The sequence below is a fragment of the Furipterus horrens genome, unplaced genomic scaffold, assembly GCF_987537825.1.
Source record: "Furipterus horrens unplaced genomic scaffold, mFurHor1.1.pri manual_scaffold_6, whole genome shotgun sequence".
In the NCBI taxonomy this organism is placed as follows: domain Eukaryota; kingdom Metazoa; phylum Chordata; class Mammalia; order Chiroptera; family Furipteridae; genus Furipterus; species Furipterus horrens.
Window position 1 is genome coordinate 24,920,253 of NW_028327176.1, and position 16,352 is coordinate 24,936,604.

The following is a 16,352-nucleotide window of genomic DNA, read 5'->3' on the forward strand; positions in this document are numbered from 1 at the left end:
AATTTTTTGATTCCTTAGTTCCTGGCTCCTCCTGGAATTACATTTACAGTCTTTGTAGTACGTAAAAATAGGCTTGACTGAACCTAGTTTGAAAATAATATCAAGTTCTTTATATTTTTAATTTTTGAGCTATAATTTTATTACTTCTATAATAAACCTTTATTTTAATAGTGCGAAGTCCATGAGGATAAAATAAATGGTAAGATTTAGTCAAGCAACATTTTGCTAATTTTGAAAAGGAAAAAAGGAAGAGCAGATGTGAGGCTAAAACAGCTAAGTCATTTTCCTAAGCAAAATTGTTTGTTATTAGATACAACTGAAATTTACTTCTTGCCTCCAAAACAGTCACTTCTCCCCTCAAAAATAGGCCCTGCATGAAACAGTGGCCTCCGACTCACTTCTTCCTTCCTAATCACCCACGCCCCCTCATCTCTTTACCCTCCTTTTATTTGAAGCCAGGTTCTTTCTTCTATGGTTTGTTCCATTTATGGAACATCCATGTTCTACATGAATCTTCTCAAATCCTCTTCCTCCTTTTCTCAAGTCCTGCATTAGAAATGCCCCAAGCCAGGTGAGACCTAGAGATGCTGAAAAGGATCTGATGGAAAAACCTGGAGAACATTAAAACAGAACCCTCCTACTTTCACCTCCAGGTAGCCTTAATGAGCTACAAAGGACTCTGATGGTGTGATGCCAAGACTATGGATCCGGACAAGACACTGAAGACCCCGAACATGTACCTTTGCCCTGTGAACATTTACCCAGTTATTTATTCCACACAGACATTTCCTTTTTGAAGAGGTTGCTTTTTGCATTATAAGTTCCGGAAAACATGAATACTATTAAAAGTAGGCAAATAGAGGCAACTTAAGCAGAAAATATCACTGCATACAACTTTAACCAAACACTGGAGACAGCAGGTGACACCTGAAGACAGGTGAGACTTGAGGGGGTTCTGGATAGTTACGATAATTCTCCCATTTCTGCTTCTACTTTGTACTGCCTTGGTGTAAAATTTCTTCCATTTGCTCATTCCTATGGATTAATCTCATGGTGTGAAAAAATCCACAAAGCTGTGATCCAGCAATTCTACTTCTAAAGATTCAGAAGTACTTGTACCAGTGTGAAAGTTTATGTGTGGCGATGGTAAGGGCAGAGTTTTTATGTTAGAGAAAAATTAGAAACAAACTGTCCATCATTTTTGATAAAGTAAATTGCAACTTCATATAACATTGTGCAACTGGTAAAATCATGATGTAAGGGACACTAACAAAACAAAATTTTCACAACTGCTAAGTGAAAAATCAGTCGATATCCTGATGCGTAGTTTGGATCCATTAAAGAGTAGGTATTTTATATGTCTTTGTAAACACATTTTTGTACAATTTATTTAAACTTCCCAGGATTTTAAAATTTGAAAGATAGACAGAAGAATGCAAATGGATGGTGGGCTTGCCATGGTTTCTTTTTTACCGGTTGCTTACGACAAAGAGAATTGTATTTACAAAGAGAACTTTATTCTCATTCAAAAAGAGAATGTATTATTTAAGACATGTTATTAAAAGGCTACTAAATACACATTTACAAGTAGTGTTATGTAAATGACAGAGTCTGTCTGGAAAGAGATGGAAGCTTGATTTTTAGCCTTTTCTGGTTTTCAGTAGTCATGTCTGTGGTATTTGGATCCTTAGTGGAAGACACCATACATACTACATACAGAGCAGGATGTGTCAAACAGTGTGAAGAGCAGGGAGGGTGAGAGGTGAAGAGGACATTCCCTGGACATCAGGGGCTGGCCTAGGCTCCAGAGTCAGGAAGGTGCCTGGGACAGGCCATAAAGTGGAATGAGAATCCCTGCAAACACATTTCAGCGATTATAGCCCAGGACTAGCTGTGAGGCAAGATGTGCGTTTGTCTAAGTTTCCTCCCACTACTCATGTCAAGCAGTGAGGGAGCCAAAATCCTCTCTTTAATTTTGTATTTTGTGTTACAGCAACATGATATTTTATTTACCAACAGAATGTTTTATTGACTTCAACCCACAATTGGTTTGTATAGTCACTTGTCCTGACAAATGTTTTTACAAGCTTGTTAAGAGAGTTGCACCCTTGAGATAACTGGGAAGGGATATAATATCCAAGTCTTTCATCATTGTACTTGAGCTCTTCTTGGAGATGTAATTTGTAATGCAAAGACGGGAAAATAAGGTGTAGGGCTCTATCTTAAGCTGCTAAGGGTACGCTATAAGGCTGAGCTCTAATGCCAAGTTTTGTCCTTGTCTCTCTCCCAGGCACCTAGTATAGCTCTTAGTAGATACTTAGTAATTCTTTTGACAGATATCTCTCATTTTTACAATAATGATTACCAGAGCACTGTCATAGATGTTATACTATTTGTTCTTCCTAACATTTGAGATGAACAGTACCATCAGCCTCATTTTTTTAGGGGAGCAAACTGAAGCTTCCTAGGGGTCAGATGGAATTTGAGTGGGGTGGGATTATAGTGCACATTTTATGATTCCTGAGGCCCAGGTGCTTATGCTGCAGTCTCCTTTCCAAGATCCTTCGTCAAGTCCTATTCTTGCCAGATGTTACCCCATGCTCTGAATCTGACAACACATTGAGACTGCCTAACTCCCAGGACTGCTGTGAATACCGAAGAGATAAATGACATAAATGCACTTTTAAAACAATGAAGCTACGCAAATGTGGTTATTGTTGAAACACTTCTTGTATTAAATGCAAGTGCTCTGCCCTTAATAAAATCAGCATTAGTTATTGAAGCTTTAATGTGGATCATTTGTTGCGTACTCCAAAGTCACAACCAACCCAGAATATTTGGATTGGGAGAACAAGTGTTGGAGAGAAAAACCCAGGCCACCTGGGTACTAGATGGTAAGAACAGAGGGAGCCATATAAAAATCCCAGCTGCCAGAGAAGGAAAACGCCAAATACATTAAGTCCTCACTAAACATCAATAGGTTCTTGGGACTTGGTGAAACAATAGAAGGAAACCAATTTTACCAGAGGTTAATTGATATAAACAAGAGTTAAATTCCTGAGGCATCTCATCAGCATTATAATGAAAAGAATTTGAATGACAAAACATTATTCAAGGATCTGCTTTCATTCAAAGGCATTATTGTTTGAAATTGGAGCCAGAAAAAGTAACACTTGCCTAGTTTCTAAGACTAGAACTGCCTGGGTTAGTTTGCATTGGCAGAACCAGAGGTCTGAGTGACTCAGGTAATTTGCCAAAGATTAGTGGTACCAGCCATCACACCACCCTATTAAAATGCCCCTCCATGTATACACACTCTATCCCATGATTCCATAATCCTGTTTTAGTCAACAGTGTTCATCCTCGTTGCTATCTGAAATTTTGTCATGTTTTTAAGTATCTGTCTCTCCTTCTGGTGTGTGAACTTCATGGGATTAAACATGAAATGACTATCTTGTTTAATCCTCCACCTCCATTCACCATGTAGAACAGGGCCTAGTACCTAGTAGTTGCTCATAAAATGTTTGTTGACTTAATGAAAACAAGTACAGAATGGCTCTTAAGCCTATGCCTCGCCACTGCATCGTATTGCTTCCTTTGTTTTAACTTTCAAACAATGGTATCACTGTCCTTTTTAGTGCCTCCTGACTAGTGGAGAGGAAAGATCAGTAGAATATTTGATGATCAAAAATGCCACATTGCCTTAGGGCCTGGGATCAGGCTTCCTAGTTAGAGGTTGGTATTGTCTGTTGGAACACAGTGTTTTTTTATTCTGAATATTACTTGACACTAATATTTCACTGTAGACGCAACTCTGGTGTAGACATTGTACGAGGCAGGGCTTAATCCTTCCTCTCAGAACAAGAATACCTGACACAGCAGAAGTCATTAATGTCTGCCCCTTTCCTTCCTCCAAGTGAAACTAGGGAAGCACAGGACGGAAGGGCGGTAGTACCTGGACCCACCGCTGATGAAGCCTGGCACTGAGCGCGGACCCCCTCCGAGCAGCCTGAGCTGAGGGCCTCTAGTTTGACAAGGGTTAGTTTAGGGATTCCGGTTTCCCACAGTTCAGCCCCTGGAAGCATCACCATGCAGAGAACCCTTCAGAGAAGAACATGTCCAAGACCCTTTTGCACATTCATGGTTATTTGTTGTTTTACATTTGTAACTCAGGAATGAAAAGGTACAATTTGTCCTCTGCTGGGCTCAGAGGCAAACTGCAGAGGGAGTCATTTTAGTTCAGAACTACAGCAAGCCCTGCTTGTTGTCTCAAGCCATGATTTTTTTTACAGTGATAACCTAATAGTAGCTTGCAGTTTATGGAGAACCATGCCCAAAAGCCCTTTGGGCTCCAGGGGGCATAGGGGTGAGGGGTGGGGTGGAGAAAACAAACACAGCATGCAATTTCCTGATTGTAAATAATAGAACCCAAATAAGCTATTTTTTCCTTGTGTTCAAAATACAGAATTTTTACATGTGCTGAGCTAAACAAAGGTTATCAGATATGGTCACCAACAGATGTAGCATTTCTGGGTCATGTGCTGAACAATGTTAAGGCATTTTATAGATTTAAATCCTTTTCTGGAAGGAAGCAGAGTATAAACAAGTAATATATAGCTTATGTTCATTCCTGGGAAAAGGCAGGAAGTGAGGTCTGTGCTGAGGAATAATGATGGCATTCCAGCTGGCATCATGCATAAATGCCAAGCAGCATGATTTCATATCTATAATATGCACTCTCCCCAACAGATATTAAAATTCTTTTATAGTCACATGTAAAATTTGCCTTTTAAATTGACTTAACGTTTTATTTGCCTTCTCTTCCAAAAATACCAATGGGCCTTAAACTCATTTTGCTGCTCATGCAGTGACCATGATGTGACAATTACATTAGGCTTTTTTTATAGCCCACATTTTTTTCGTTTGAATTCAGTATGTGTCATAATAAAGCTGTCATTCTTTGTGCAGAGAGATCATGCACATGGCCTCTGTTCAATAGGCCTTGGTCTCGATTCCCTTCCTAATGGTTTCCATAGATTTGTATTGATCCACGGTGACATGCTGGGGTCCTGTGTGAGATTAAGAAGCTGAACGTATGAGAGTTGCCTCTTTAGCACTGTGTTATGATCAACTGACTGAATTGGCCAAGGGCATGTAGCATTTATATATCATTAAACATGGGGTGTTACCCCAAGATTCCCAGGGCTAATTCTAAGTACCACTGTACAATATTTCCCCCAGCAGTTTCTATAAGCTAAAGTTACTGTTGGGGGAGGGTAGTGGGATTGTTTTAAAAGGTATAAAAATCCATATATGTACAAAGTGATGAATATAATACCAAATATATTTTACTTACACTTCTAGTGTGCAAATGTCTATAGAGATTTTGTAATGAATAAGATAAAAATTATTTTAAAACCGTATAGAGTCCATGGCAGATTCTTAACACTATGTATTATGAGAGTAAGTACAAATTACTATCATGCAGAGAGTCCATGACATTTGTATATTAAAATAGGTGGACCTGGAGCTGGAGGTGGAAGTGGGGATTTCCTGTAAGTGGCCAAGAGGGATCTTATTGGGGTGATGAAATGTTCTAACACTACTTTCGGGTAATGGTAGCACAACAATTAGTTTACTAAAAAAAAAAAAAAAAAAAAAAATCACTGAATTGCATTCTTCAAGTGGGTGAATTTTATGGTAAATAAATTATACCTCAATAAAGCTGTTAAAAATGCAGGTTGAGGCCTTCTATGTGAAAGAAACAGAACAAAACAGTAGTCCTTGAAATTTTTCATTTTCATTACCTTATTATCAAATATGAAAAGGGAAAAATGAAAGTCATCATCTCAACATTTATAAGTCACTCATTAGAGACTCACACTCTTATTAATCCCTATGGAGCAAAAAGGCCTAGTTAGCATTCACTACACATAATGCTTGCTCCCTTTAGAATACACTTGAGACTAAAAAGCAGAGGAAATTTACATTCATTCTCATCACACATTCATAACACCAACTCTTCAAACATAACACACACACACATACACACACCTGTACACATGATGTTTCTGCCAAGTGTCGTTGCTCTGGCTAACCTAGAGTATGTAAGAAGGCACAGGTAAAGACTAGAATGAAATACTTTTATCTCCCCTCCTCTTCACTGCGACTCTTGTGGGACTGAGTGAAGGTAGCTGGTGTGGAATTGGGGCACTTATCCTATGACTCTGCAGAGTTTCATGACACATGCTGAGTCCCCGGCACCCCACCCCCCTTCCTGGGAGATTGACATTGTTATCATGCTGTTCCCCCTCCAGCCTTGTGCTCAATGCCAGGAACCCTTGTAGTGTGGCCCTTTGAGAAAATAAATCAAACAAGAAACCTTAAAAATACAAACTCTCCTATGTAGCAGAAAAAATAAAGGATGCAAATAGTTGCAGAATGGCTCTTTCCCAGGCTTTTACAAAACGCTCTTGGCCTGGTGCATCCAGTCTGTTCCCCAGTCTTACTTCATTTGGGATAATGGGCAATTCTTGTGCCATTTATGGTTCAAATCTTGTGAAATGTGGTGTCTAGCTTTTCTTTGTTTCGCTCTGTTCTTGTAACTTTTTGGTTTTGTGGGCTTCCTTCAATGCTAGTGACATCACATGTTCATGGGAAAGTGTGCTGGAGCATTTACCTCCAGACGGTTCCTCACTGGTGTGAAGTTAAGATAAGTAAGGTCCCTTGGAAAGCCGTCTGAGTGATTAAGCTGCCTGTGCCACTCCTCTGGCTGTGTTCCTAGGTGGCTTTGCCTCTTGGCCTGACTACAGATTGAAGGGCCCACCTTCTGCTGTCCTGACCTTTCTTGGTGGCAAAGAGACTGAGTGCTGAGTAGAGTCTCTGGAAACAAAATATAGGGTGTCCCAAAAAATGTATAGACACTTTAAATAATTATAAAGTTGGTGTTTATTAAAATACATTTCATTTTCAAAAGGTAATAGAATCTACAGACATTATTTAATTGTTTTGTCAACGCCTGTTTTCAAACTGACGTCCGTTCTGCTCCAGGCACTGCTGACAACGCAAAGCAATGGAATTGCAAACATCATGGAACAGCAAGAAGGCCCCCCCACACACTACCATCACGATGTTAGATTCTGCCTTGATGAGATCGTGCCAAACAGGTGGATTGGACTAAGAAGGGGTTTCGTAGAATACCCTGCACATCCACCAGACCTCACACCACTAGGCTTTTTTTTTATGGTGATACTTAAAAGACAAAGTCTACGCTATGAAACCTGCAACAGTCGCTGAATTGAGAACAACCATTGAACGAGAACGCACACAAATAGCAAACGAAATGTTTCGTGATGTTTGCTATTCCATTGCTTCACATTGTCAGCGGTGCCTGGACCAGAACGGACATTATTTTGAAAACAGGCATTGAAAATACAATTAAATAATATCTGTATATTCTATTACATTTTGAAAATGAAATGTATTTTAATAAACACCGACTTTATAATTATTTAAAGTGTGTATACATTTTGGGGGGATACCCTGTATATGCATCCTTTAGGATCTCTTGGGGAAACCAACACCACAGCCACTTATGACATATATTCTCTATGAGCCCTAATTTTCTCATGTAACTGAGGATTCTGGTGCTCAATCTCATATATGCTATAAAGTGTCTTTTACACAGGGCCACCACTATATATATCCAAGGATGTGGCCTCTGTATGTCTCCAGGGGCACCACTTAGATTATGGTGACCCCTTGAGATTGCAGTATGCTACCTGCATAACCATTTGAGTTAGTTTAGGATTCACTGAGAGAGAAAGCAGCTGGACATAATAAATTGTGATGAACTTATTACTTAAGTATACTCTAGAATATCTTTGTTTCAGAATAATTAGAAGTTGGAAAATTAAAAGATGAAAACTTTAAATCATCAACAGCTACTGATTTTTTTAAATCACAAAAACAAATAATATTTTCTAGCCCAGTGACAAACAGAAAATCTCATTTTCGAAAGAAGAGTCTAAGAGATAAAAAATAAATGAACATTGGGAGGAGGTAAAAATAGTTTCACATCTCTTAATGATACAACCTACGGAACTTAATAGGTAATGCAGAAAATAATTGTCATTAGTTACACTGAGAGCAACTCTCAAAATGCCAACAGGAATAGATAATTATTTCCTGTATTTTATACCAACTGTCAGTTGACAAAATGCTCTGAGATCCATATTACTAATCCTATCATTGACTCTATTTAAATGGCCATGTCTTATTATGCCTCTTTTATAGACGAGGAAACCAAGGCTCAGAGAGTCAGGAAGTTAATTCCAGCCATGCTGTGAATAATGGCGAGAAGTCCACTTTTCTGAATTCAGTTCTAAAGCTCTTGTCACTAGACTCCCTCAGTGCACATTCATGAACACTGTACTAAGAGAATGAAGTGTAAAATCCTTCCCATGGTATTTAGAAGTCTAGAAATGATGTAATTTAAAAATGACATGAATTTTCTCTAAAAATGGGGAAAACCCCTAAAATCATCTATTTCTTTTCCCTCCATACCTTAAAATCTGTAGAATGAAATAATTCCTGACAGAATCCAAAAGATATTCAAAATACTCCCAGCCAACAGAAAATCTGACAAGGCCAGACACTAAGGGACAGCCTACAACACTCAGTTTTTAAACTGTTCTGGCCCCAGGAGTAAACATTGAGTAAAGGGAAGATACAGGGAGCAGGAGACAAGCTTCAGCACAAGCTCAGTCAAGATGTATGGAGAACAACCAAGACAGTGCTTAGTGAGTATATAAAAATATTCCCAACTCATCAGCATCTAAGAGTTGCCTGTGCAATTAAGAAAGAATGCTTACTTTGTTTTGAATCCAATAGGAGCAAGAAGTAAAGTCAAACCCATATTGGGAATCTGGTAGAGAAGTAGGAATGCCTTGACTCCATATACCCAAGTTTTACCCAAGTAAATAATTATAAGCTGAAAGAATGTGCCATACAGGTGGTCCTTAGTATATAAAAGGCTGGGTTCCAAATGTTACTCTTTACATTTTTCTCTCTTGAATTTTGAAACTTTTTCCACAGAAGCAATGAGATATAACAGAGTTATGAATGCATGCCAGGCTACTGAAAATGCCTATTTAGCACTCCACAGAGTATATCTTAAGTTGTAAAAGCACTAGTCCAAGTTCTGGGTCTTGGAAGGAGTAATTCTTGCAAAGAAAAAATAAAGTTCCCACCATAGCTAAAATTATGCAAGAAGAAAAACGTTTCTGTTCTGAGCTTCTTAGAGCTCTGAAGTTAGTGTTGCTCCATCTTACTACAATACCCTACTCAGATATATTCTATTCCTCAAAAATAAGCCACACTATAGAAGTATCTACCATTCATCTCTCTCAGTCATAACTTTAATTCTTAGCTGTCTCCAGAATGTGCTAGGAAGAAAGCAACCTGACTGAACCAACTCATACTAATGTGTAAATGACTTATTTATACATTCACTTATATACACAATACACACACATGCACACACACACCTGCATTAATTATGTGCTAGCTAGGCATTATTCTAGCAGCCAAGGATATAACAGAGAAAAAAACGGCATTTCTGTTCCCATGAAGTTTACATTTCAGTGAGGAGAGTTAGACAATAATATTTATCTGAGTAAATGTATATACTGTATTCAAAAAGAAATAAACCAAAAAATATGAAAAGTAATAAATTCAGAAAATGGGGTGCTGTAATAGAGCAGAACAGTTGACCACTTCACATTGCATGGTTAGGAAATGTCTCTTTGAAGGAGTAATATTTAAGATGAGATATAATTGAGACAAAAAGCCAGTCTTGTATAAATGAAGGGAAGAACATTTTAAAAAGCTAGTTCATCCCTGAGAAAGGAATGCACTTGCTGTGTGGAAGATGGTCAAAAGGCCAGTGGGGCCAAAGGACAGTGGGCAAGAGGACAACACAATGGAAGGAGAGGCACTGGTTTCTGTAAGCCAGAGCAATGCTTTTCAAGTGTATCCTCAGTGAAATAGGCAGACCCTGAACAGCGGCTGGGTGTGTATCTTAAAACAACGTGTAGCAGAAGCATGAAGACAGATGGAAGGCTACGGCAGGTCTGAGAGTGCACTGCTGTCTAGACCAGAAGGGTAGAGGTAGAGAGAGAGCAGAGTGGGTTCAATAAAGATCTACTTTATAGGAATGATCCACAGGAGGTACAAACAGACTGACTGTGGAGATGAGAAAATGGAACCAAGGATACCTGGGTGAGTGATGGTGCTGTTTTCCTGAGAGAGACAAGGTCTGGAATGAAACGGTTTGGATGAAGGATGAGGCACCGAGGCAGTGGAAACCAACAGTTCTGTTTGGGACAGAACTGCAAATTACACATCTGGCATTGACACAGGGAAGGCCATTGGTATATGAATCTAGAGCTTAGGGGAAAGTCCAGGTGGGGGATACACATTTGGTATTCACAGGCATGTAAGCCATGGAGACTGATGTGATGGCCCAAGGGGTGAGCAAGGGCTGAGAAGAGAGGTGGTGGCCAGGTTTGGGCTCACCCCAACTGCAATCCACATTTCATTTTACAGAAAAAAATTTTTAATCATATGACTGCCATACTTTCAAGAGTTTATGAATACAAAAGATGTACAGAGGTGGAAAGAGGCTGTCCAGGACTCTTCTCCAGACAGATAGCTCTGTGAAAGGTGATTCAGGGAAAGCAGGTCCTTCCTCTACTACCCAGATGGGTCTCTTAAGCTCTCCTACATGTACCTAACCTAAGGTTGAGGGGGCAGTAAAGACCCCCAGGAATCTTTGTCTGCCTGTAGGTTATAATGAGCATTTACTACCAGTTCTATGAGGAAGAAGTTCTGTCTCACCTGAAGATCCTAAGCACTTTTCCCCAAGGCTTTTGAGCAATATGGTAAAAACATTTCAAATGATATTTAATTCTGCCGTCAGGCAGAGTAAGTTTCCAGTGCCTTTCAGGCCATCATAAGCTAAGAATCTAAGAGTCTCACTTAGAAGGGGCAGCAGTAGAGCAGACACTAGCCAGGAGCTCTTCTACTTGAGGGAAAGTGTCAAGACATCAGCTTAGAGAAAAGGCTGGGCTTCAGACCAATGCCAATTAATGGTAGGCTCTCAGTGAAGATGATGAGTTTTCCTCATTCTTCTTCTGCCTGTAGCAACTGGGCTTTGGGAACAACAGCATTATTTTGTATTAAGTCAGGAGATCAAATAAAGAACTCAAAATTATCTGTTGAGGAATAAAGTCAGAAATATATTCACTCAGCATCTTGTTCCATTTGCACAGCTGATTTTTGAAAATAAGTCTGTTGATATAGATATGATTATTTGCAGTTACCTATGAATATATTGTTTGGGGACCATGCTGCATAGTTAATGTTGCAGGAAATTACAGGAATTCTCCCAATAACAGAGGAAGAAATCTGTATCCCAATGGGAAGAATTTATGGCAGTGGAGGGAAACCATTTTGACAACAAATGATTCTGTTGTATTCCTCCCGATAGGCTTTCTTCCCTCTTGATGCCTCTCCTTGGGAACTGAGATGGTTTTAAGTGGCAGGGTTTTAAGTGGCAGAACAAATGACTCCTCTGAACACCAAGGTTTTCTGTAATCCACATTTTATGTTACAGAAAAACATTTTTTAATCGTATGACTGCACACGATTAATGCTCAAAAGCATTAAATGCAAAAGATGCAGAGAGCCATTTTGCAAGACTGGTATTAAAAAAGGAGCCAATTTTTAGGTATTGAGGTAAGGAGTTGGGAAATGGAAACAAAAATAACATTATTTTGGAACAAGGATTTGATGTAGGAAAAACATTTTAAAAATCCTTTTGAAAGCAAGAGGTGTATTTGCTAGGACCAAGTGCTGACTTTGAATAACTGTGATGAGACCTAATTTCACCTGCATTACCCTCATTTGAACATAGTCTCCTCAAGGGTTAAGCCAATAGCCAACAGGGTGTGCTAATGTGGGCATCATTTGGTACAGTGATTTAAGCTTTAGGCAAAGTAGACCTCAAAACATTTTCCTATAATAACCACAGACAGAGCAATGCATAACCATGACATTTAGTTCCTCTCATTGTATATATGTCCTCTAAACAAAGCAACTTAAAATATGAATATTTTACATTTTTCCTGCTACTTGGTAAATTTCTGGTCATTTTTGAAAAAAAAATTCAAAATAAAGGCCAAACGTGGAACTGCTGGAACAGAGCTGAGGTTGAGAGGGATCTTGCTCTGCTCTGAGGATGAGCAGTCAACAGGAAGACTTTGCATGGCCCTGCTCACTAAGGCAGGGCTAAGAGTACATCCTAAATCCCCTGGCTCCTTCATCACCAAAATCATGCCAGGCCCCTTCATCAGGACTCCCAAATGCTCTGTCCACCACGTGCTATGGCCGACCAGTATAAATCTGGACATTTCATCCCCAGTTACTCACAGATGAAGTGTCCAGATTTATATTGGTCAGATCCCCCTAACCCATTCAACATAAATAAGCACAAAACCTATTGTTTTATTAAATTCCTTCTACATCCCAGATGTTTTACTAGATGCAGAATTTATAGATGCTTTCTCCTGTCCTTACCACAATTCTGCAAGTTAAGTATGGTTATATCAATTTTGCAAATAAAGAAACTGAGGCTCAGAGAAGTTTGGTAACTTATACTGAGTAACCAAAGTGATAAGTATCTGAGTGGAAAACAACTAGAGGATTCCAGCGAAGAAATATATATGATTTAAACTGTACTTGTTTTCAGACTCAAAACCAAAAGCCAAGCTTGCCCACTATGGCAAGTGTTAGTAGAAATCACAACATTTCCCCAAAGGCTGTGGTAAATGTGGAACGTTGAATGGTACCATCAGCTGGACTGTATGTCCTCTCAAGTCCTGCCTTCACCCCCGGCTGAGATTTTAGCACTTGTCCTTGAATGTGGGTTGCTCAAAGTTAAGGCTGTACATCCATCGAGATGTCAACTAGTGCTGGGGACTAGGCCCAGAATTTCAGTTACAGTAAGATCTGATGTGCACCAGAGTCCCTGTGATCAAAACACACATTTCTGGTTCCTTCCCCTAGATCTTCTGATTCCATTGTTTGGTGGTGGGTCATTTGAGTTTTTTAAAGAAGCTCCCAGATAATTTTGGTGCCCACTAAAATTTGAAAATTACTTCTGTCAATGTCATGTTTGGAAAAATGATGCCTTACTTAGAAGTCTGAGCAACCCTAATGAGCTGAAGTTATAGGCTGAGAGAAAAATTCAACTTATAGGAATGTATAAAGGGCTATCCATGAAATGTGCGCTTTGCGAGGTGACTTTTTCCCCTCTCCTGATCAATATCTGTCTCTTTTTATTTCCTCCCATTAATACTTGGGTTGGGAGAATATTGTATCAGGTCTTCAGTAAGAATTTATCTTAGTTACCAATGAATACAGAGTTTCATGGAAATAACTCAAAAGACAAAAATTTTGTTCTTAAAGATGATTCTGTAATTTTCTTTTGTGTTTTTGAAAGTGCCGCTTGTATTGGGAAGGTCATCTATCAATCTATCCATCAAATCAACCTGCTCTCTCTTTCAGGCCATGCGGTCCCTCTGAGGATGCTTTCCTGTCATCATGATGATACTGACCAGCTTTCTAACTTTGAAAGATGCCATGACAATGTCCTGGCAGGGACATCATTCATATCTTAAGGCTCTTGTCTTTCAGATGCCTGGTTTGTCATCACAGTCCTTGACATTGTTAGGCAAGATAAGTTCATAGGCAAAAGGGCTTTCACGTGGGGGACTCACACAGGAATGTATTCTCTACCTGGTACTGAAGTTCCAAGTGCGACGAACACCACCGCGGTCACGGAGTCTTTCAGGCCAATGGTGCAGCCGAAGTGGGAAGCCAGGTCGCCAATGAAAGCTGTCAGTATGCCAATCATAAGGATGGAGACAATGAAACACGCCCAGCCATTCCAGTATTCTGTAGGGGGCACGAAGGCAAAGAGGACCTTCCAGAACACAGTCAGAAAGTGCATCACGTAATCGAAACAGGAGGGCAGTTTCTCCTCCCCACACTCGTCATCATCATCATCTTCCCCTAAAGAGAAAGGAAGGAAGCACATATCATCACAACGTGTGCTATTAGGGCCTCCCTCTCTCCCAACCCCTCCTTCCTGGGCCTGTCACCTCTACCCTCTGAGTGACCAGGAGGCCATGAGAGGTGGGCGAGGCTTAGGGTTTTCCAAGAGCCAATCAGAATGAAGCAATTACTGTTTCATGGTCAGTGTCAGAGGCCAATGGTGAACACTTAGCACTCCCCTCTGCAGCCCCCATTCTGGTCACATGTAATCAACACACTTTTTCTCAACACTTTTCTACTTTCCTGCCACCTACAGTGAGATTTGTCACTTCCGAGAAATGACAAGGATTTCTTCCAAAAGTCTGGAAAGCCCTGTGCCAGGCTCAGAAAGAAGCCTCTTCTGAAGAAAGATAACTGTGATAGAGTTATTCTACCAGGATTATTTTCCTGGAACACATGTTGTTTTCTAACTTCAGCTCTGGGAGTTCATGGTTTTGTAATCTCCTATTATAGGACAATGGTTGCACAGGGCTCTCAGCTGTGGCTCTGGACCCTGCCTATTGCTCCAGCTTTATCTCCTGCAACTACTTCAAACTCAAACTTCATCCTAGCCAAATGGAATTATTATTTGCATCCTTCTACAAACCACAGGTACTTTCTCCTTCTGTTCTTTAGAACTAAATGTCCTGGGCATGTCTCAATCTCCATACCCCTCCTTATGCTTCTCTGCTTGTCCTTTAAAACTTACTTCTTTTATAAGACTTTCTCTGAACCCCTTGCCCTCCAGCTGGAAACTCTTTTTCAGAGCTTCCCCAACACTTGTAACACTAGATCAGTGCATCTCAAAGTGTGGTCCCTCAGCAGCAGCAGCAGCAGCGGCAGCGGCAGCAGCAGCAGCAGCAGCAGCATTAACAGGGAACTGGTTAGAAATGCAAATTTCTGGTCCCACTGAATCAGAAACTAGGGCAGTGGTGGGTGTGGGATGGGAGGTGGCAACCACTTAAGCTACAGCCAATAAGATCACTTCCTTGCCTTGCTTTGGTGTCTGCTCTACAAAGGTCTTTCTCCTAGCTCCTGCTGGTGGGGCACTCTAACGGTGTTTCCATTTGACCCTGCCCAATTTGAATCCAAGTTCATGCAAATGAAGTCTTAAAATTTTTAGTGTGCCTCAGATAATCTTTTAAGAACCATTTCCTACAGTATTCATGTTGTATGGTTATTAGTACTTCTAATAGCTTTGCCTAAAAGCAAACAATGCTTTTCAATAAAAGTTACAGAGAAGGAAAACTCTGACTCCAAAAAACCTCCGCTGCCTTGCGGCATACCTCTTCAGGGGAAAGGCTAAGGGAGTAAACCCCGACAGAAAATCCGGAGCCGGAGTCCCTAAGGCGGTTTGACGTTGTAGTCAACACCGGCAACTCCTGCGGCGCACCTGAAGCCAAGCTGTATTGACTCCGTCTTTCCCTTGGACCCTTCAGCTGCGAAGAGAGGGGGTTCTGCTGCATGGGCAACAGCAGACCCTCCATATCACCCTGCCCAGGCTCTGTAGCTTCAGCTTCACTGGAGAGGACACTCCAGCGTCATCGCAAGATGTCGATTCAACACGGGAGGAGACAGATACCGTGTCACTCCCGAGTCGGACTGCACAGCCATTCTCGGCGGTGCAGATAGACTCTTAAGAAGCTACACCATCGTCTCTCGAGACGGACGGCTGCCGACGACGACGATGTATGTGTTACAGATCAAATTATGTTCCTACCAAACTCATTGCTATAAGCCCTTGCACCTCAGAATGTGGAAGACAGGACATTTAAAGAGATATTTAAGTTAAAATGAGGCTATTAGGGTGGGCCGTAATCCAGTCTGACTGGTATCTTTACAAGAAGAGGAAGATGGGACCCACAGAGAGACAGATGGCGGGGATACGCACACAGAGTCAAGACTGTGTGAGGACCCAGAGAGAAGGTGAAGCCCTTCCCTCTTCCAACTCAAGGAAAAAAGCCTCAGGAGAAAGCAAACCTGCCAACAGTTTGAGCTTGGCCTACTATACTCCAGAACTATGAGAAAGTACATTTCCATGCTTTAAGCCACCCAGTCTGTGGTATTTTGTTATGGTGGCCCTAGCAATTATTACTGCACCCACTCGGAAGCCTGTGCCATAACATTGATGTATAGAAACAGTCATTCAGTGCTTTTATTATCTGCTCCATTCTTGTGTCTTTTATCCATTTCCT

The 16,352-nt window shown here is 40.5% G+C and overlaps 1 protein-coding gene across 12 annotated transcripts in view; it reads right to left on the reverse strand.

The window, feature by feature from the left end:
• The window catches only part of SLC8A1 (solute carrier family 8 member A1), a 348,486-nt gene that overhangs the window by 11,980 nt on the left and 320,154 nt on the right, over positions 1-16,352 (reverse strand). For all 12 annotated transcript variants that reach the window (XM_090281198.1, XM_090281195.1, XM_090281194.1 and 9 more), the window contains one exon: positions 13,861-14,136. In XM_090281198.1, the coding sequence (XP_090137324.1) occupies positions 13,861-14,136 (276 nt within the window). The remainder of the gene's footprint in view (positions 1-13,860; positions 14,137-16,352) is intronic.